The following is a 21,314-nucleotide window of genomic DNA, read 5'->3' as shown; positions in this document are numbered from 1 at the left end:
GATCTACTTAGCATGCCTCAAACGAATATTTGTAGATCGTGATCTGCAGGTTGTGTTTCCACAAATTCACAAGACTCCTGAAAATTTCACAAAGTTTTGGGGTGAGCTGCATGTGTGAACACAAGTATCCATATTGTTACACCCTCATTTTTCTGTCAGCCCCTTTGTTTGACCACAGCAGCAACTATTGAGGACAATTTACCACAAAAGAGCAGGTGGGGAGATGACATTTGTATCACATGGCTAGTGTGATTGTCATGCTTTTGATGAAGCTGCTTCATACTCTTTTCAGCTTGCCAGCAAATTCCTTTTCCTTTGGTGCAGTGGTTCTCAAATGGTCTAGCCTCAGGATCCACCACCACCTCTTTAATGAGAAGTCAAGATTTATCTTATGAGAAATGTTGCAGTTTGGACCTTGTATGAAACAAAATATGTGACTGAACAAAAACATTTAAAATGGTGCATCAATGCAGAATTCATGGAAGGACATGTTTCTAGACATACAGAGCCTATAAAAAAAGTTTTAACCCCTTGGATGTTTTACCTTTTATTGGTTTTAAAAATCAATCATGGTCAATATAATTTGGCGTTTTTTAAAATAAAAAAAATACCAGAATACCAGTCAGGCTTGCACATCCAGACACTGCAATTTGACTCCATTCTTCTTTGCAAAACTGCTCAAGCTCTGTCAGGTTGTACAGGGATTGGATGTGAATTACCCTTTCCAAATCTAGCCACAAATTCTCTATTGGATTGGGGTCTGTGTTTTGACTCTGCCACTCCAGAGCATTCACCTTGTCGTCTTTAAACTATTTCCGTGTAGCTTTCTCTGTATGCTTCGGGTCATTGCTGTGCTGGAAAATACATCTTCTCCCAAGCCATAATTCTCTTGTAGACTGAATGAGATTGTCCTCCAGGATTTTTCTACATTTCACCCCATTCATTTACCCTCTACCTTTACAAGCCTTCATGGTTGGCTGCTGAAAGACATCCCCACAACATGATGCTGCCACTTCACAATGGGGATGGTGTGTTTTTCGTTTGGTGTCCGTTAAACATAGTGTCTTGTCTGATGGCTAAAAAGCACCATCAGACTAAAGAACTTTATTCCACTTGATCATGGAGTCTCCCACGTGTCCTTTGGTGAACTCTAGTCCAGATTTAATCAGTTTTCTCCAACAGTGGCTTTCTCTTTGCCACTGTCCCACAAAGCTTTGACTGGTGAAGAACCCAGGCAACAGCTGGTGTATTCAGAGTGTGTCCCATCTCAGCTGCTGAAGCCTGTAACTCCTTCATAGTTGTCATAGGGGTCTTGGTGGCCTCTCTCACTAGTCTCCTTCTTGCACGACCACTCAGTTTGTGAGGATGGCCTGATCTAGGCAGATTTATACATGTGCCGTATTCTTATCATTTCTCCGTGATGGATTTAACTGTATCCACTAGGGATGCACGATATTATTGGCAGTATATCGGTATCAGCCGATAATAGCTTAAAAAGTTAATTATCGGTATCGGCCGATAGTAAAATTTACACCGATGTGTACGGCCGATAATGTGACGTCATAATTAAGCGCATGCGATGACGCCGGACGTGCGCCGACAACAATACACAACATGTCAGCTGTGTGGGAGAAGTCTGAGGCGTGGGAACAAGACAGCAAAGTAGCTGTTTGCATCGTTTGTGAAGCACATCAGATGCGTGGAGGAGCTTGGCAACATGCCTTTAACACCACCAGTTTAATTTCGCATCTAAAAAACCGGCAACCTGATGACTGCAAGGACTATAAAGAATGACAAATCTTTGTGCCAGGAAAAACTCGGCAGCAGCCTCTATTTCAGTCATTCAACAAAGCTAAAAAATACAGCAGTGACCACCCAAAGGTAAGGAGCTGAACAGGAAAATCATTGAATTTACAGCTCTTGATAGTGTGGTGGAATATACTGGCTTATGATGCATTTAAAGCCCCGCTACGTTATACTTAGCAGGCGCTTATAGCCTTACCTGAACTGCAAAACTAAGTTTCCAGTCACCTAGAGAAGCTCCTCATTAAAGCTAAACATATTAGCTTCCCCAAGGATATAAGGACATCAAGTGTCCGTCCTGTTAGCACGTTTAGCCTCACCGCCTCCGTGGATAGATGAGGATTTCACTCTTAAAAAGCCTGTCACTCAAACACTCACAGGAGTGCTCACTCAGCAACCGCAGTTGCAGCCGCTTTTGATTACGTTTGGGACATTGAAAATAGAGATAAAAAGAATGTGCATGTCGTCCTATGTGACATGTGCGAAACATGGCAAAAGCAATGACGGACTTCTGTGTGCCGTCTCCCGTGCACACTCGAAAGTGTGTCCAGCATTGAAGATGTTTGTTTCATTGTGTTGTTACAGAGCTATTTACAGTGAAATGCCCATTAAACTTGGTTGCTTAGTTAGTTTGTGCTGTTTAAAGCAGAATCAGGAGAACTACTTTAGTTGAAGTTTTATTTCTGTTCATCTTGAGTCTCAGAAATTTAGAATCGTAATCAAGCTCTGAACTATAGCTAGATTTTTTTTGCATTTAAGAATCTTTTGTTGTTGTTGTTATTTAAAGCCCTTTGTCAGGAGTATCTCAGGGAGCCATCCTGCAAACTGGCTGAGTAATAAGGAGAATCAGTCTAAATGTATAAGCTATTTCTTTGTTGCACTGAGGAGCTCAGTGTCAGCAGGTTATTTTGCTGCTGCTTATTGCCCTAAAAAATGCAGATGACTTAGGCTGTACTGCTAAAAATACATGTAAACATGTAATACACATGTAACCCAAAGACATTACTGTAAGTTTGTCATTAGTGTATGGCTGTATTTGAAAAAAATCAAATGTTTTGTCAGTTTATACATAATAGACTACCAATATTAAAAAAAGTAGTCCATGATAGCATTGGTGTTTTTAACAGTGGAAAAAATGTTATTAAATATCGGTATCAGCCAAATTTTTTTTCAAAATATCAGCATATCGGATATCGGCAAAAATCCAATATCATGCATCCCTAGTATCCACCCTCTAACTTATACTTTTCAATAACCTTTTCTCTGAGTTTCTTGGGGTGTTCTTTTGTCTTCATGGTGTAATGGTAGCCAGGAATACTGATTACCTTCCAAGCTAATGTGTCTTTATACCCACTCAGGCGATCCCCATTTCACTAATTGTAAGGCTACTAGCATCAATTTGCTGGAGCTCTGTTGAATAAGGTCAGTCACTTTAAAGGGGGTGAATAGTTACTTTGAAATTAAAGAGGGTTTTTTTGTATTCTTGTCAATAAAGCCAAGTTATATTAACCATGATTGATTTGCAAAATCAATAAAAAGGTAAAACATCAGAGGGGATGACAAAAAACTTATAGGCACTGCATATTTTGTTTTACTCCAATTCCCAATAACAAAAACATCTTAGTTGTTTTCTTAAAATCTCGAGAAATTACTGTATTATCATGGGAAACCAGCGTAGTTACAAAAAAAAAAATAGGTCAGTATCTTGAAAAAAAAAAACCAAAACCAAATATACTCTGTGTCAAATTAAAATGTTTTAAATTAAAATAGATGAATGCATGTCAACTTGGGGATTCTATACATAGACTTTTGTCACTTGTTTTCTCACGCAAATTTTCATGACTCACTGAAAACCGCTCCATGACCCACCATCTCAGTCCTCTATTGCATTTTTGAGAGTGTCTTCTCTACTGAGACCTCCATATATGTGAACAAACAACTCAGGAAGATTTCAGCAGTGCATGTGTGAAAAGATTTTGAGTTATCATATGGAGTAAAAGCCATTCCCCTTCAGGTGAACCCAGACCGAGCCTACCTGCCAGCCCTTGTCTGCAGTGCGATAGTAGGGGTAGTGTTTGGTGATGTGGGCATAGATGCCACTGAGAGTCAGCTGTTTGTCCGGGGCAGAAGAGATGGCCTGAACGATCAGCTGTGCATAGGAATAAGGAGGCTTGGACTCATCCTGGACAAACAGGACACAAGTGAGACGCATTCTGAATCACAAACTGTACATGAAGGAAAGTTGAAATGCACATCTCCTTAGCAGGAAACAATCTCTTTTGGTGCTATTGTCTTCTCACCTTGGGGCTGTCCCCACCAGCCGATTCCCCCCGTGGCTCACTTCCTCCACCTCTGTGATCGCTGAGGTTTCGTCGCTCAGAAACAGCCTTAGCTGCAAATTCAACCGCTAACTGGAGGTCAGAAGTCACATTGCGTCCATAGCGATACCCTGAGGACCCTGCACCTCGTGGACTAGCCGGACAGGAGTTAGGAACACTGCAGAGGAAAGAAACCAGTTGGCATTAAAGGCCTGAAGTGATGGTTTGATGCCACTAATGACAGCTATACAGATGACAACAAAAAATATCATGATCAACATTTTTTCTACTTTTACCAATGAATGAGCAATTTATTATGCTACCAAAGATCTGCTGTGATCAGAGCTTCATGAAGTCACTTGGCGGCTTGATTTTTTAGAAATAAAAAATGACTGGCTCAAAATGAGTCTGTGGTGGTACCTTTTTTAACCGTTTATGTGCTTGTGTCATATTTGTCAACAAAGCATTTTTATAGAATTTCTAAAAACTGTAGAAAACTGTTTTGTTCAACAAACAAAAGTGCCTCCACCACATGTGGGGTACTGCATTCCTGAACCAAAACAGACCAGTTCTAAAGAAAATATACCCCTCATACAGCATGTGCCAAAAAACAAAGACTTAATACAAAATGTATTACTTTAAACAGGATGTTAATATTTTGCTGTAAAACTAGTGCTTCATGATTTTGTAATAATGTGCATTTGGGATTATGCTGGACAATACTGTGAATTGTGACTGCAATCACTATGTAATGCATAATTGGTACCATGAGTAAAGGCTGCATGATTTTTGCCAAAATGATAAATATGATTATTCTGATCAATACTGAGATCACGATTATTAATCACCAATATGTTTTAATTTAAAGGGTATTTTTTAATTATATCCTTATCATCCTTATATGTTGCTACTAACCTCTTTCCAGGGCTAGACAAAAATCTGCTCTGGTGTTTTAGCCCCTAACATCAGCCCAAAAATTAAGTCAAATATGACACAGCAGCCCCAAGATGTACCAGCTGCTCCACTGATCAGCTACACAATGATTATACTGACAGGTAAATACAGTAAGGAGTGAATACTAAAGAATAAGACCTAGTGTAAAGTATTAATATTCATCTAAGAATTTATCAAATAGTACTTCATATTTTAGCTTAATATGACTGCTTTGAGAAGAAATTTAGTTAATGATGGTTAAACTAAGGGATTTTATCGACAACTGTTCCGGCTGTGCTTTCATTTGTCCTACATTGTTATAAATGTCTTACACCTAGCACACTTTACATCCAGATTGGAAAATGCTCTTATTTTGAAAGAGGAAAGAATTTCCATTTTATCAGCAGTTGTAGCAGTAGCTTTACTTTGCTGAATAAAACTGAAAAGGGAAATATTTGATTTCATTTGGATCATATTTAAATGGAATCATGAGTGCAGCTGTTTCCTTAGTCGTGTTATTTCTGTGATATTTCAGTGTCTGTATACTCATAAATTTGGCGACAAAACAGTTAACACTTAAAGGAAAAAAAGAGTCAGCAGAGGTCGGTGTATGAGAGGCAGACAGTGTGTGCATCAGTGTGTGTTTAGAGATGAGAGAAGAAAAGAGATAAATAGACGGCCATGTAGTTTTTCACAGGCAGAACACGTATTCAAAACATAAATAACCCCAAATAATTGTGTTTCTTTGATCGTGGTTAGATTAAAATCATGATCACAATTAAAATGTACTCAATTGTGCAGCCATAACAAGAGCTTGGTCATCAAGGAAAATTCAGAGAATAATGACAGTTTAAAGTGTGTATTTCTCAAATCAAGCATACAAATATTCAGTAGCTTTAAAGAAATACAAAACCTGAAGCTTTTAAAGTGATGATTTAAAATAGCCTAGTATTACTGCAGTATAACTTCAGAGACTGACAATGCTATTGAAATTAGATTGGGGATGCATGATACATTGCAGGCATGATATCTGTATCAGCAGAAATTAGCTTAAAAAGTGAAATACAAGTAACAGCAGATATGAACATTTCTGCTGATATTTACAACAGATTTTTTTAAGTATATATAGCTTATATTAGCTGTATGAACAAATAGGTTAGTGGAGACCAAAGCTGGAGCAACAGACCTACGTTAGCTGAAGTCCTTTTCTTCATTCAAAAGTATTTCTTATGCTTTAAAGCAGTGATCATCAACTGGAGGCCCAAAGCCAGATCAGGCCCCCAGAAGATTATTAAATTCAGAAAATATGAAGAAAATGTGTTATGATATTTAAAGTGTCTTTTCATTTTCAAACATCCCTAAAGGAACCCCAAAATTAACTGGAATAAAAACATTTTTTCTGGATTTGCTTGCAGTTTAACAAAAGTCCACCTGTCAGCCATTAATAGTGAATAAGATGCATGATAAACACACACTCATCAGTCCATTCTTGATGAGAACTTCTGGTTACAGGGCCAACCTACCAATTTCACTGCCTGGATATCAAAAACAAAAGACCTGTTTACTGCATGTGTTTTTCCCCAATCAGGATTACACATATTTCACTAAAACCCAGTGATGCACCATAGTAAAGCCCTTGAAATATGTGGCTAAAATATCTCAATCGCCCCCTTGTGGCTGGCTGCAGTATAGGCATTAAGGGTGGGAGAAAAAAATCGATACAGCACAGTAACCCAATATTTTGTTTGGCAATATATCATATTGTCTTGTCCACCAAGTATCAGACCAAGTATCGATTTTTTTTTTTCTAATTAATTGCTAATGGAAAAATATATTTGTCCAGTGAGGTTGGCAGAGGTGACTGTAATACAGCAGGAGAAAGTACAGCAAACATGGCAGCACCAGGGGAAGGACATAAAAATGCAAGCAGGGTATGAATGACATGGACATGACACATGAGGTTTGCAAGAAGTGCTACAGGAAAATAAAATACTGCGAAAATAGGACAAACATAAGGGCAAGGCTAATGCTAAATCAGCTAAACAGCTAAAAATGGTATTGATCACAATATATCACAATTTATCATAATGCAATACTCACCGTATTGCAAAATGTTTAAAATTGCAACAATATCAAATCGTGACCCAAGTATCGTGATAATATCGTATTGTGGGGCCACTTGTGATTCCCACCCCTGTAGGTAATAGGGACTGAATTCACTGATAATGTCTAAAAATAAAGTAGATTACAAAGGAAATTAAAACATCTTAATAGATCTTATTTGCTTAATTAAGAGTCTGGACCCCACGATGTCTGCCAAGAAAAGAATCAGGCCCTTGTGCAAATGTAGTTGGTGATCTTTGCTTTAAAGTGTTTTAAGGACTGAAATGTGTTAATTTGTTCATCCTCAAAATCTAAAAGCTGTATTTTAAGGACTGGAGTTTTAGGTCTGAAGTACCTAAAGATATCAGTATGGATATCAGTAATGGCTTACATAAATCTGTAAGTATCAGCTTATCAGACATCATCAAAAATCCAGTATTATGCATCCCTAGATTAGGTTGATTGTGTAGCACTAGTAAAAACATTATTTTAACATGGAGTGTGTATTTGACTCCCAGTGCTTCTACAGCCATCCTCAAGTGGACACTTGAACAACTGCTGTTTTTTGCACTTCACAGGCTTCAATTTTCAACCACAGAGGTGGAAAAAAATCCAAACAATCTTTACTTCTTTCTTGGGATGCACTAATGCCACTTTTTCAGACCTTTTACAAGCACTACTTACATGAATTTACTCATAAATACAAAGTAAAAAATATTTATTTAATAATACTCTTAAAGTACTTTAAAGTTTATTTTCATGAGGTGTTCCACACCAAACCTCTTGACATTTTGACAGTGCAGTGTTTGAATACTGCTCTACATCCATCATCTTCATTCATATTAAAATATCACTAAACTGCCGCCAACTTCACCTAGCTCTTCAAATGATTACAGGCTACCATGCTGTAAAATTATATCGAGTGCAGTATCTTCAGTGTTTTATGAGTACAAGTACAAGGACTCAGTTTTAGTATTGGCTTTGTACAACCCTATTTGTTTCGGATCATTTCACTGTATTTACGTTTGACAAAGTGCAAAGGTGCAATAGTTCAAAGCATGAGATACAAGCTCAGCGGTGCAAAGACAATACTCAGGTATACACACGAGAACGGAGTTTGGAGAACATATCAAGGCTGCTCAGATCTAAACACATAAAATGATCATAAACACACAATAATGAGCCAAAATACCCCCAAAAGTATGTTAATTATCAACCAGGTTTTATCTGTAGATGTTAGGAGACAAAACAGAGAGAAAACTGAGTGGGTTATACAACACACACCTGCTTCTGTTAGTAAAGTAAACACTGGTTTCTGGGAGAGTCAATGTGCTTTGATTTGCCTTTAGCAACAGAGAGCAGCACACACACACAGGCAGAGAGAGAATATGTTTGTATTTTTTGGCTGAGGAAGCTGCAGGAAGCTGCAGGCTGTGTTTTGAGAACGGCTCTGTGAGCTCAATGTTGAAAGATGAATGAAGAACAAAAACTTCTAATGTGGCTTGGGGAAATCTGGACCAAAGAAATGAAATATTTTGTGTAACTCTACGTACTTAGACTTCATTTAAAGTCCTGTTTGCCTTCACGAAGGATTAAAGTTTTTGTCTTTACTTTCGACGTGTGTGCACATGGACCTGCAGTGCAAGTGTGAGTGCTGACAGAGGACTGGTACTGTACACAATTCATTCAAGCTGCCAAACAGGAAAAGTGACTCTAACTGGCCTGTGAAGTGACACTGTTGTTGTTTTAAGAGGGAGCATGTGCTTTTACACAATACTCTCCTATTGTATGTTCTGTATGTGTGTGCTGTTACGGAAGGAGGCACAACAATCTGCCCCAAAATGGCCACAGTGTGAAAGTGCTGGAGAGATGTATGAGCAAGGGTCTCTACTCCGTGTGTTATGTGTGTGTCCACGTGCAAGAGAACAGGAGCTGAGGGCCGTGAAGGAGGGGTGGGGGGTCTCTGAAAAAAGGAAACCACGAATGGACGGAAAAACGGCCTACAGGCAAAACAATCTGCCCCACAGCCAATCACGCGCCTCGAAGCTGCAGCCATTCCATATAAGGCAGGCGCACACAGGCTGAGATTGGTGGGGATGAAGGATGTAAGGCCAAAGAATGACCAGCAGAGGGAGCACTCAGTCCCAGCACCACTTGCCACATGCACATGCTGTATACATTTATAGAGCAGTGATTTCAAACATGTGCTATCACAGCTAATTAGAGGGCCCGTTTCCATGTCAACAGAAACACTGCAGCAGGTGATGGCCAACACCTTCAACCAGACAGGATATTATCAGTGACAAGAGCTGATAGAGACTTTAGGTAACACAAAAGGAAATTGAAACAACTATGACTGAATAAACATGCACACAAAAGACAAGCTGAGAATGTAAATAGCTCTCATACTTTGATAAAAATCCTTATGGTGCTGTAGAAAGCTGGCTGCACACTTTTTAAGATCAGAATCAAGACTTAGAATATTTTATCTAGAACCAAACAAAGAAAAGTAAATACAATTTTGGCCCCACATCATGTGAGAATCAACTATTTTAATTCCAACACCAAAAGTTTACCAGTATTGTTCACAAATCTAGCTAGTGTTTATACTCATTATTTGGCTCTACCAGTCATTTGCTGTTCTTTTCATCTTGAAGCCAAATTTCCTCAAACTTTCCCCATCATCTTCTCCTTCCTTCTTCCATCCACATTTCGTGATTGCAAACAGGAATGGGTGGTAAAACGGTAATACAGTGCACGGGGGTATGAAAAAATAGCCACAATATTGCTTTAACTACTGTCATGAAGACTGTGTTACGTAATGAGCAAACATTTTCAATAAATGCCTTTAGAATATGTGTCTTTTTCTGGTAGATACAGCGCTGTCTGGGCTGTGTGCAGCATGTAAAGCAACATCTAAGAAACAGCAACATAAGACACGGTTAACTTTCAATGAAGGCGGTGACATCAGCTAACAACAGACTGTACTGAGATGAACTGCTCTGTGATTTTATATCATTGTAGCTTTAGGGGGCGGGATAACTCCCCATTGTGAGCCGTGTGACACCACTAGCCCATCTAATTGCCCCGCCCAAATTAAACCCAGCCAGGAAAGATGTGAAAAACCTTCAACCAGTCTAAATCCAGAATTTCCACACATAGATCTCAGTGTTTTCACATGTTCACAGCAACCATATTCCAACATATCTAGTGTGTTAAGATACAAAGTTTGGATTTCACTTTCCAGGGTCTTTAAACACCTGGCAGAAATACCGTATACTGGGGGAAATTTGGGGGAATTTTTTTTGGGAAGGTTTAACGGTATTAAAAAATTAATACATAAGGTCAAGTAAAGATAAAAAGTGGAAAAAATACTATTTTTAGATCTTTAAATGAACTATAAAATGCAGGAGACTTCCAGTCTCTATGTATGCACCTCAATTACTCAAATATTCCAAAAATATAACCTACCCTGCCAAGACAAGACAATAACTTACAGAAAAGGTGTTCATTTATATGCTGTCGATTTTTAAAAATAACACCATTACATTTCTAATATAGCTGCAACAAATACATGTTTGCATCATGACTTGGCTAGTAAACTACTTATTTAAATTTTTTACTTGGTCTTTTTTATAAAAGGTTGAAGAATATGATGTTTTTTCTATTCTGTGGTAATATGACATCCTTCAATTAGAGAGTTTTGCATGTGAAAATCAAAATTAAACACACCTTCAAGCCAAGAATGTAACTCAAGTTAAACACATCCACAAAATTTTTTAAATGATTTTTTTATCGTTTCTGTTTCGTGTGCTGTGATAGTACTAATACTCATTTGGGTTTACCATCCAAATAATGGAGCATTGTCAGTGTTGCTGAGAACATTGTAAATTCAAATGTAAGATTTTGAGGACCTTTAAAGGCCCTGGAAAAAATAATTGCATGTGTGGCTTTGGTGCTTTCCGGAATTTTTGTGTGAATCAATGGCTTTGATTCTTATTTGGTCCAGTTTCAAAGATTTCGTGTCTCATGATCATTGTTTGCCTCTGCCAAACATTCAATTATTTTGAGACAAAATTTGCTTAAGATGCATTTCCCACCTTGTTCTCCCCCATCCCCCTATTCAAGGTTTTTGATGGGTTTGTAAAAGGTTTCCATAAATGCTGTGAATTGTCACATGAACAATTTACTAAAAAGACAAATACACAACTTGATAGAGTATTCAATCATTTTTAGTCAACTTGAAATCAAAACTTTTAAGATGACATGAGAGGATAAATTTAATATAAATCTTAATTAAGGTTTTTTAAGGACCAACAAGATTTTTATTCCTTGATGCTCTGGCAAAATTAGTGCCCAAAACTGACATGAAAAGGCCCATGAATCCTTTTTAGAAATACAAAAGCAAACAAGCCATCTGTCAGAGGTCCAATAAAACTATTATGGAAGTATCATTAGAGTTAAAAATATTATCCTTCAGACTCAGAACAAAGAGTGGTGAGAAATAAAACTACATAAAGGTCAAATAAGCTTAACAGTCATAACATATATCAATATCTGTTTGTGTAAACCGCCTCCAGATACAGTCTGCTTCGTATCCTGTTAGTATGTATGTGTTTGTATAATAAATGCTTGAGTTATGAGGGGTGATTTTTATACCTGATGGTGCCGGTAGGTGAAGGCAGCGGAGATCCGAATGCCCGGATGTGCTCTTCATGCTGCTGCATTGTGGGAATGCTGATTTTGAGCGGAGAAATGTGGGGCAGAAGTGGGCGAGGGGGAAGTGCAGCCTGTTCCCTTTCTCTGTGCTCCTCCGTCTCCAGGAGTGACATGAACTGGATCTTGATCACCGTGCTGGGAAAACGAAACACACACCTACACAGAGCGATAGAAGAGAAACGGTGGAGGTCGAGGAACAGAAGAAAGGAGAAACAGAAAGTTTGATTAATGCTGAGAGCTGAGAATGTTTATGTTATAAACAAAGGTGACTTTTGTTAAGATTTAAATCATATCACTGAATCTCCCTCAGCAGAGGAAGTTTAATACGTTTTCTTCAAAATATGCCAGCTGAAAACAGAATGTTCATAACATTTGAAAGTCTTAATGCTCTAAATTCCAATCTAATACCATAGAAGTCTAAAAATGTAACAATCAATAGTATTTACACGACCATAACAACCAGAAAAGATCATGTGATATGCCCGAAAGCAGAGAGCACTCACTAAATAAACCTTGTAGTGAATATGTTTTGTAAACCATAGTTTCAAAGGTTACAAATGGACTTCACTTAAGTAGACAGAAGTGATTTTCATTCCCAAACTAAGAAATGATTTATATTTTACAGTTACCCATTCTCTAAGCATTACAGGCAAGTACACAGAATATACCTATACACTAGAACTGAGAAATGCATCAAAGAAAATAAATCTAAAAAGTCGTTTTCTCTCTATGTATATAATACGATTAATATAAAAGTTATAAATAGGGCTGTCAAGTGACTAAAATTTTAATCCAAATTAACCTTGGAATTTCTGGGTGTGATCGCGATTAATCTCCCCTGAACATTGCATTTTGAAATTCCTTGAGTATTGTTTTGTTTAATTTAGGATTTCTGAACTGTACTAAACTATTGGTATTTCACTTCCTGTTTGGTCACAGCCCTTCTTGATTTCTTAAAGAAAACGAGGAACTTTGAATAGATTAAAGATTATGACATCAACTTAGTCTCGGAAAAGGGAACTTGTTATGGATTGAAAAGGAAAGCAAAGGAACAGTATAAAATAATATGTTTGATATCACCAGGTTCTTCTGACTTGCCCCCTGTCCTGGAGGAACAATACAGTATGCAATTCATGTACTTTAGAAAATTAGTGCTCTTATTATGGACCCTAAATAATCATGATTAAGGCATTAATATAGACAGACAAAATTACAAATACAAAATATATTTAAAATATCGATTTAAATCATTTGAGGTATATGTTGGTTTGGAAGTTAAAAAAAACAGTGTGCATAATATAAAATGCACCAATACCTGCTTAAAGTCATAGCAGGGATAAAACAAGGTGAAGATTGCTCAAGTCAAAAGTACTGAACTACAACAACCACCTGGTGGTAATATTCCCTACGAGTTACTCAAGTGCTGGACAGTGAAAGTACAGAGGTAGACCAAGAAGGTAAATCTCCTTAGAAGCTACAATATGGAACAAGGTTGTTGCAACATCACAACATACAAGGTCGTACTGACCTTTAACCCCCCGAAATCAAACCAGTTCATCCTCGAGTCAAAGTGTAGGTCTCTGCCAAATTTGACAAAAACCCCACAACGCTTTGTTGAAATGTTGGTCTCAAGATCTGAGGTCACAGTGACCTTGACACTGCACCTTATAAAATGTAATGGGTTCATCTCTGAGTCAGAGTGGACATTTGTGAAAAGTTGGAAGGAAATCCCCGGAGCATAATGGAGATATTGTGTTTACAAGCAATGGATGAACATGAGACACAGTCACCTTGACCTTTGACCTCCAAAATCTAACAGATCATCTCTGAGTCAGAGTGAATATTTATGCAAAGTTTAACAAGAGAAAAAGGGTAACCGCGTTCTGGTGATACCGTGTTCTTGTTTGAAATTACAAAAATACGGACCTGATTTTGACCGACAGGCAACCTTGAAGCATGGCTGTTACTGGTGCAGAGGCATAAAAAGGTAGGTTTTCCTTTAAGCTGGAAAGGTTTCCCGTCATATGCCGGTGGTTTTTATATTATGAAGCTTCTTTTAAATACTTTTCTGTGATTTTAAAAGAAAAGTGTTATTTTAATTATATAAGTATTCAAAAGTATGGAAACTTTAAAAACCACAGGCATTTAGTCATATTTTAAACAAAAGTTGTTGCAAGCAAAACAAGGCAATTGTATCCGTGCAAATTAGGAATGGATGGTATTATTGCCATGATACTGGTATTAGCAGACAGTAGCCTAAAAAGTTAATTACTGATTTTGGCTGATTTGAATATTTCTACCCATACTGACATTCACACGCCATAGACGAAGCAGTAGGAGCAAAGTGGGTCAAAAATGTCTTGCCCAAAGACACCGACATGTGACTGCAGTAACTTGGGATTGAACCCTTCCAATAACAAGGCGACTGATTGTACCAACTGGGCCGAAAGTCCCCCCTAAATGTCTGAAACACAAACTTAAATACTGGTATAGATATCAATACTGGCTAAAATGTATCTCTAAATCTTGACAAATCAGTATCAGCGAAAACATCCAATATCTGGATCCCTTCTTAAAATTTCCTTTGACACAATAAAGAAAAAGTTATGGCTGGTGTAGAATTAAATTGCTAACTTAACCTGCGTTTTTCTGACTTCAGTATGTTTGGACAACTTGAAAACCCTTGGAATTTTTTATACAGTCACGTTTATATGTTTTAGGCATACGGGGCACTTAGGATTTATCATGGGGCTAAATGTGCAACAACCTGAGCCTGGAGAGAGAGCAGAGGGTGGCCAGAATCTAGTTTGATGGCCCTTTAACCCCTGGTAATATGCCGGAGACAAAAGGCTGTTTTCAGGCCTTTGGGACACCCAAGGCATGACCAGGAATCTGTGGGAACCCTACTACCTGCCTAGACAGGACCCTAGGCCATGCTTACTCGCCACATCCATCTCTTAATCTGCCCTAATGGTGTGGACTTAATGTTTTAAACAGATAGTTTGGTAATATGCAAGAACATCCAGAGCACAACTGGGGTTGTGTCAATCCTCCTTTCCACCCAATAATGCCCTGAGGCAGCTTACTCACCACATCTATGCCTTGCTTCAGCCTCATTTTTGGCCCAAACATGCCCCAAAGTTCTGCACAGTACTGTATGTTGTTGAAAGATGTTTTTTTTTTTCTAATCTCTATTGACTAGTGTGTTTTTTCCATCAGGTAAAGAAGGTCTTACATTTGGAGATGTTAATTTCTAGTCAGAGCTACAATCCCATCTGATCAAACATGATGACTTTATCTTGGAGCAGAACTGAATTCTTACTGTTTCTAGGCCTCCCTGTGGACAAAATAGACAAATAAACTATTCAGTGGCAAAGGAATGAAAGTAATGTCCTATCTTTACTTCACAATTTGTCTCCTATAAAACTGCAGCTGCATAACCACTGAAAACAAATGAACAGTTATCTACACAGTGTGAGGACAGCACCACAGAGGTTGTCAAATTTTTCAACACTTTGACAGTATCACATGTAAAAAATAAAATCTTTCTTCTTTTGACAATGAATTCACCGAAGTGCAGAATCTTTGAAAGTACCTCAGATTTAACGTCATTCATATTTCCATCAAAAGCGGCCATATGTAAGATAGAACGAGTAGTTTAAATTGCACAAATACTGTACATAATGGATAATTTTTTCAACCAAAACATTTACAAAACATTTGTGCAATCTAAACTGTGCAGGAGTTTTCTTGCAATTTTTCGTAATTAAAAACAATTAATTTCCCAATGCTGGTTGCTTACGCCTTCTTTTTGTTTCCATTGTATCAAAACAGGTATCAGTAATATTTGATTTTTACTAGTATCATATCTAAGTTTAAATTCTTGCATCCTCACAACCACTGAGAGCACAGGGGGCTCAAAAAGACCTTCAGGGCTTTGCAGCTGAGACTGTGCATACAACAATTTTTGTTTATATCCTCCACTAGTCCCAGCTGTACGCCCGGGCAGCAAAAAGAAAGCAACTGTTCAGAGAACTCACATGACTTTTTGAATCGTGTTTGCTTGCAGGCATGTGAGAGACTCTGAGACACAGTGGAAGAGGGTTCAAGGGTTTAATCGATGAGGCTAAAATTAAGCTTCTTTGCCATAATTATACACCGAACTGCACATTCTTAGAATCACATCAGGCTCAATATTACAGTGTGTGTGTGTGTGTGTGTGTGTGTGTGTGTGTAACCTACTGCTGCTGAAATGTGATTGTCTCAGAAGGCAGAGGGTTAATAAGAATCTAAAAAACGGAGCCATGAAGAAAATGAGCTGCAGCCTGCAAGTAAAACCAGACTGGATGAAAGGTGTAGGGCTGAGCGATTTGGGAAAATAATCTATTTCCAGTTTTTTGCCCCTAATTTTGAGATTTAATATGAGAATATTTTTGGATTTCCTCATCTTATGTATTTTTGACAAACAAATCATAATAAACACAATATTTAGCAGATTAAACTAAGGCGGAAAGATCCTATTATTTGACTCAATAAAAATTCGGTAACTGTTGTACTGAAGGGAATGATGATTTTATGTGTCTCATTTTTGATAAGACAGAGAAAAAAAAATTCAGAAAGTAGGATTTTGGCAAACTATTCTAGAAAAAAAAGACACTTAACTTTGGCATGATGTGTCATATCTGCCTAAAAAATGTGTTACACTAGTATTTTGACACATTTTAGGTTAAAGAAATATTTCACCTTCTGTGATTTGAAAATTGCAGTAGGCCAAATTACGATTTAATCTGCATTTTAATTAATTGCCCAATCCTAATGTAAGGTATATATTACAGGGATGTAATAAAAAAAGAAATAAAACATACACTGGCATACTTAAGATACATTAAAATGTCTCAGTGGGCCTAAAACAGAGTCACTATCCTCTATTTTTAGTTACTTTCTTTGTTTGAACAATGAAATTTTGAAATGCCAATTCACAGGAGCCCAAAGTGACCTCTAAGCAACAACATTAATCTTTTTGTTCTCCACCTAAATGAGGGGGAAAAACAGTAAATTCTTGATTTTCGAAAATCATACATTGTGTTTAAAAATTCTATTTGAATATTGAAAAATATATATTTTTTTTAAAGACTATATAGGGTTTTTTTTTGTTTTGGTTTTTTTTTTTTTTTTTGCAAATATTGTTAAGCCTTGGTCTAGACCTCAAAGCTTCCCCGATATAAATGAAGGGCATAAAGACTGCTGTGTAGTTAGGATCTGCAGGGTGAAACCTGCAGAGCTTGTGATGTTCTGTACGGGAAACATGGAATAATTGGCACTCTGCAGATGATTCAAGATGATTCATACTTAACCATAGTGATTTAAAGCTCTACAAAGAGCTACTACATTCTCACTCAAAGGGGTGAAAAAAGACAAATTCTTTAGTCTTGTACTGTGTTGCAGTTTTACTTAGATTCAAACAATTTGCAAAAACTTGTTCATATGTAAATGTCACCCTGAAAAGCAGTGTCAAATCACACTCTGAATTTTGCTATTCATGCAAAAAAAATCATGAAACTAAACACTGAACCTTTGATAGAAGTGAAAAGTAGAAGTTTAAGAAACCCCAAATAATATTTTGTAAAAAAAAAAAAAAAAAAAAAAAAAAAAATACGAGCAAACTTCTACACACTGTCAAAACTGCACATACTCATTGACAACATTTAAGTACTGAGATTAGGCAGCTATGTGATAAAATAAGACAGAAGATTAGTCGTTTTTTAAATAGTTTTGGTACTTTTCATTAGGGATGAATAATTTGGGATTATATTTTATATTGCAATTGTAATTTAATATTCTTTCTCATCTAAATCATTCTATATTATAACAAACACAATATTTGCTAGATTAAACTAAGGCTGAACAATTTTTAAAAAATATCTAATTGTGACTATTTGGGCGAATTGCAAATCTGATATGAACCGTCGTATTAAATGGAATGAAGATGTGATGTCTATCTCATCTTTAATAAGGCAAACATACACAAAAACAATGAAGTTAGGGGGTTTTTTTTGCATTTTTTTAAAATGACACTCAAGTGTTTTCATTATGTTTAGAGTATCACATCTCTGCTGAAAAAATGTATTAAACTGGTGTTTTGAAAAACGTGTCAGGCCAAAGAAATATTGCACCTTCTATGATTTTAAAATTGCAGCTGGACAAATTGTGATTTCTAATTTAAATTAATTGCCCAGCCCTACTTTCCATTACTATAGATTATTATAAGAAAGATTTTAACAGCATCAAAAAGTATCACTTTTTTCAACAGGCTTAGTTGATACATAATGTCGTGTAAAAATGTAAAAGAGGAAGGATACCTTAAATGATAATCTCCATCTGCCACTTTAAAAGGGAGTTCAGGCTATATTTCAGATTTGTGTTGATAGTAAGATAATAGATTTGGGTGTTTTCTTTTACATAGCTCTGGTACTTTACATTACTATGAATTATTATAAGAAAAATCATGCTGCATTAAAAAGTATAAAATAAATTTAACAGCTTTAGTTGTTACATGATATAATGTAAAAATGTAAAAGTGTAAAGATAACTTAAATGATAATTCCCATTTCCCATTAGAAAGGAGCTCAGGGTATACTTTAATCCAGACAACAGGCCTCAGAGTCAGACGACCACATGTGCAAATGGTTGTATTGAATGTGGCCTTGGTTTGTAAGTCTTGTGTTTACTCCATGTGCTCTTGCAATGAGGATGTCATCTAAGACTGCACTTCCTGTTCAAAGCTCGACACACCCCCAAACAGAATTGACAGCCAATCAGAGAGGATGAAGACACAAACCCCCCCAACCCCCTGCAACCTCCTCCTTCCGCTCCACCCTGATTGACAAACACAGACTTCTAACATTTTAAGAATGCTTCTGTTTGAGTCAAGTCAATAAGAGCAAAACATTGTACCTTGTCAGTGATGCAATAATGCAAAATGCTACAACACTTTTCCACCACGCGGTTGCAACACATAAAAGGTCACATACAAACACAAAACAAACACACCTCTTCAAACAAAACCCGTGAGCTGAGCTGTCAGGGGTGCGTTTGTTTACACTACTGTTTACGTGACTGAAACATGTTAGCTTACGATCTTTAAACCAAATAACATTGTCGTGACCATGATTACCTAAAACGGTTTAGACACGATTTTACCTGCAGCCAGGGGAAACCGCAGAAAAAAAATAAAAACTATGATATTATAGAAGTCAATTTTAACAATTCTGTATGTTTTATTCTGAGCAGCAGCACATTTTACTCCGTCGTGGTTCGAAACAATATTTGCTAATGGCTAAAACTAGCTAGCTGGGTCAACATTTAAAATGGGGCGAAGTTTCCCTGAAAGGGGCCCAAAAATACATTAAACAACGGCATAATTTCAAATCCAAGGTCCCTTTGTGAGTCAATTTCCAAACAAAGGACAAAATAAATTTGCCCGAGGATTCATTCATGAAGGCCATATCAGACCGCTTTGATTAGGAGTGTCATGACAAATTTTGTATCCCTATCAGAATATGTCGCTCTGTTTGGCCAGATAAAAAAGATGGAGGTCTACTTTCTGACTGCACGTTACTCGTTTTCTCCGGACAAAAGCACGTAAAAGCCAATCTAAACAAATCTCTAAAAGAGATTCTGCTAGTGTGTTCAGATTAATTCAATGAATTTGGCTGCGAAGTTTGAATCAACCGCTAACGTGCGGTTGGAAGGGCAACTTTCGAAGGGAAACAAAATATACCATGACACCATGACGTGATTTGCTGTAATTCTCAGTTGGTCAATGCCAAACATGAGAAGCTACAGTAGCCTGCAACAGCACACCACTGTTACCATAATAAACCTGTTGGTAGCAGCTATGCTAACTAACAGCACTCACTCTCGGGGTAGCGCAAGCGGCGGCGCCCCTCTCCGCTGGAACACCCCGTCAACGAATACGCCATTCTTGCCCAAGCACCGGAGGGAGAAACCGCTCGCTTCGTCGTAGGTGATCTGCAGGTGTCGCCGTGAAATGAAGCTCGAATGGCCCATGTTAATGTCCACTGAGCCGTGCGAAGAGTTCCGGCCTATGGTGACCGTCCTCTGGCGCATGACAAACTCAAAGTCCCGGCCCTCGAGTCTGGCCAGGGCCTGCGGAGGAGGACAAGCGAGGCGCACAGGAAGAATCCCAGCGTCGGTACGAGTTTCCACCATCGGAGGACCCAGGAGGGCGAGCGAAGGCTGGTGATAGGGGTGGGAGGTCACCGCAACACGCACGGGACTGCACGGTGCCGACTGTAAAGCAAGCAGGGCTCGAGCTCCGGTGTCTTCCCGGTAGTCTGCCATCTTCTTTCGGAGGTTTAGCACACACTCACACAGAAACACACTTTACTTCTCGCACACACAGAGTTGCAACGTGAGAGTTTTCGGTCAGGGCACTTGTTCCCTCCGTAGCTGACGGAACAACATGGAGTCCGGGTTGGAGCAAGAACGGGACCGGAGTCTGCTCAGGAACGGGAATGGTGCTGCATTCAGGGCCGCCTCGTACAAAGCTGTTACAGTATGAATTATGGCACGGTCACGTTTAAGCTCCTCTTAGAAGTTGTATCTGTTGTAAAATTGTTTAAAATTTGTTCGAATGCCTCCTTAGGGCCTAAATAGTAGACATATGTATCAAGAGTAAAGACTGATCAAGAATATACAGTACTGTGCAGGGCTGAACGATTTGGGAAAATAATCTAATGCAATTTATTTCGACTGTATTGCGATTTGAAATATGATTATTCTTTAGGTTCCCTATCTTGTGCATTTCTCAACAAACAAGCAATAAACCATTCTATAGTATACCAAACACAATATATGGTAGATTAAACAAAGGTTTAACAATTCTGAAAAAAAATCTAATTGCAATTATCTTGACTCATTGCAAAGTCGATATAAACTGTATTGAAGGAATTTATCATGTTATGTCATTCTCAGTTTTAATAAGAAAAACACACACAAACAAGGAAAGTAGGATTTTGAAAATTATGTAAAAAAAAAACTTGAATGTTTGCATCATGTGTAATGTATAACATCTCTGCTAAAAAATGTATTGAACTGGTATTTTGAAACACATTTCAGGTTAAAGAAATATTGCACATTCTGGGATTCGCAGGAGGACTTTTTGCAATTCAGTCTAAATTTTGATTAACTACCCAGCTCTAGTACTGTGCATAAGTTTTAGGCATACTTGGGCTAAACACTGAGGCTGAAGTAAGGCATAGATATGATTAATAAGGCACCTGAGAGCACCATTGAAAAGGAAGCAAGATTGCCATGACCCCTCGTTCCTGCTGTGGCTGTCCCGAGGGCCTGAAACCACTGGGCATATCACCAGAGATGAAAAGACCCAGACTGGGTCAGACCGGGTCATCGAGC

At 37.9% G+C, this 21,314-nt stretch overlaps 1 protein-coding gene across 1 annotated transcript in view; it reads right to left on the bottom strand.

Moving 5' to 3' along the window:
* foxk1 (forkhead box K1) overlaps positions 1-20,391 on the bottom strand; it is a 29,260-nt gene extending 8,869 nt beyond the window's left edge. The window contains exons 1-4 of the mRNA XM_041784802.1: positions 19,795-20,391; positions 11,817-12,032; positions 4,104-4,299; positions 3,839-3,985 (exon numbers count right to left, since the gene is read on the bottom strand). Of these exons, the coding sequence (XP_041640736.1) occupies positions 3,839-3,985; positions 4,104-4,299; positions 11,817-12,032; positions 19,795-20,240 (1,005 nt within the window). The 5' untranslated portion in view covers positions 20,241-20,391. The remainder of the gene's footprint in view (positions 1-3,838; positions 3,986-4,103; positions 4,300-11,816; positions 12,033-19,794) is intronic.
* Between the last annotated feature and the right edge of the window lie 923 nt (positions 20,392-21,314).

The sequence above is a fragment of the Cheilinus undulatus genome, linkage group 4 (assembly GCF_018320785.1).
Source record: "Cheilinus undulatus linkage group 4, ASM1832078v1, whole genome shotgun sequence".
In the NCBI taxonomy this organism is placed as follows: domain Eukaryota; kingdom Metazoa; phylum Chordata; class Actinopteri; order Labriformes; family Labridae; genus Cheilinus; species Cheilinus undulatus.
This window is presented reverse-complemented; position numbering and strand designations above follow the sequence as displayed.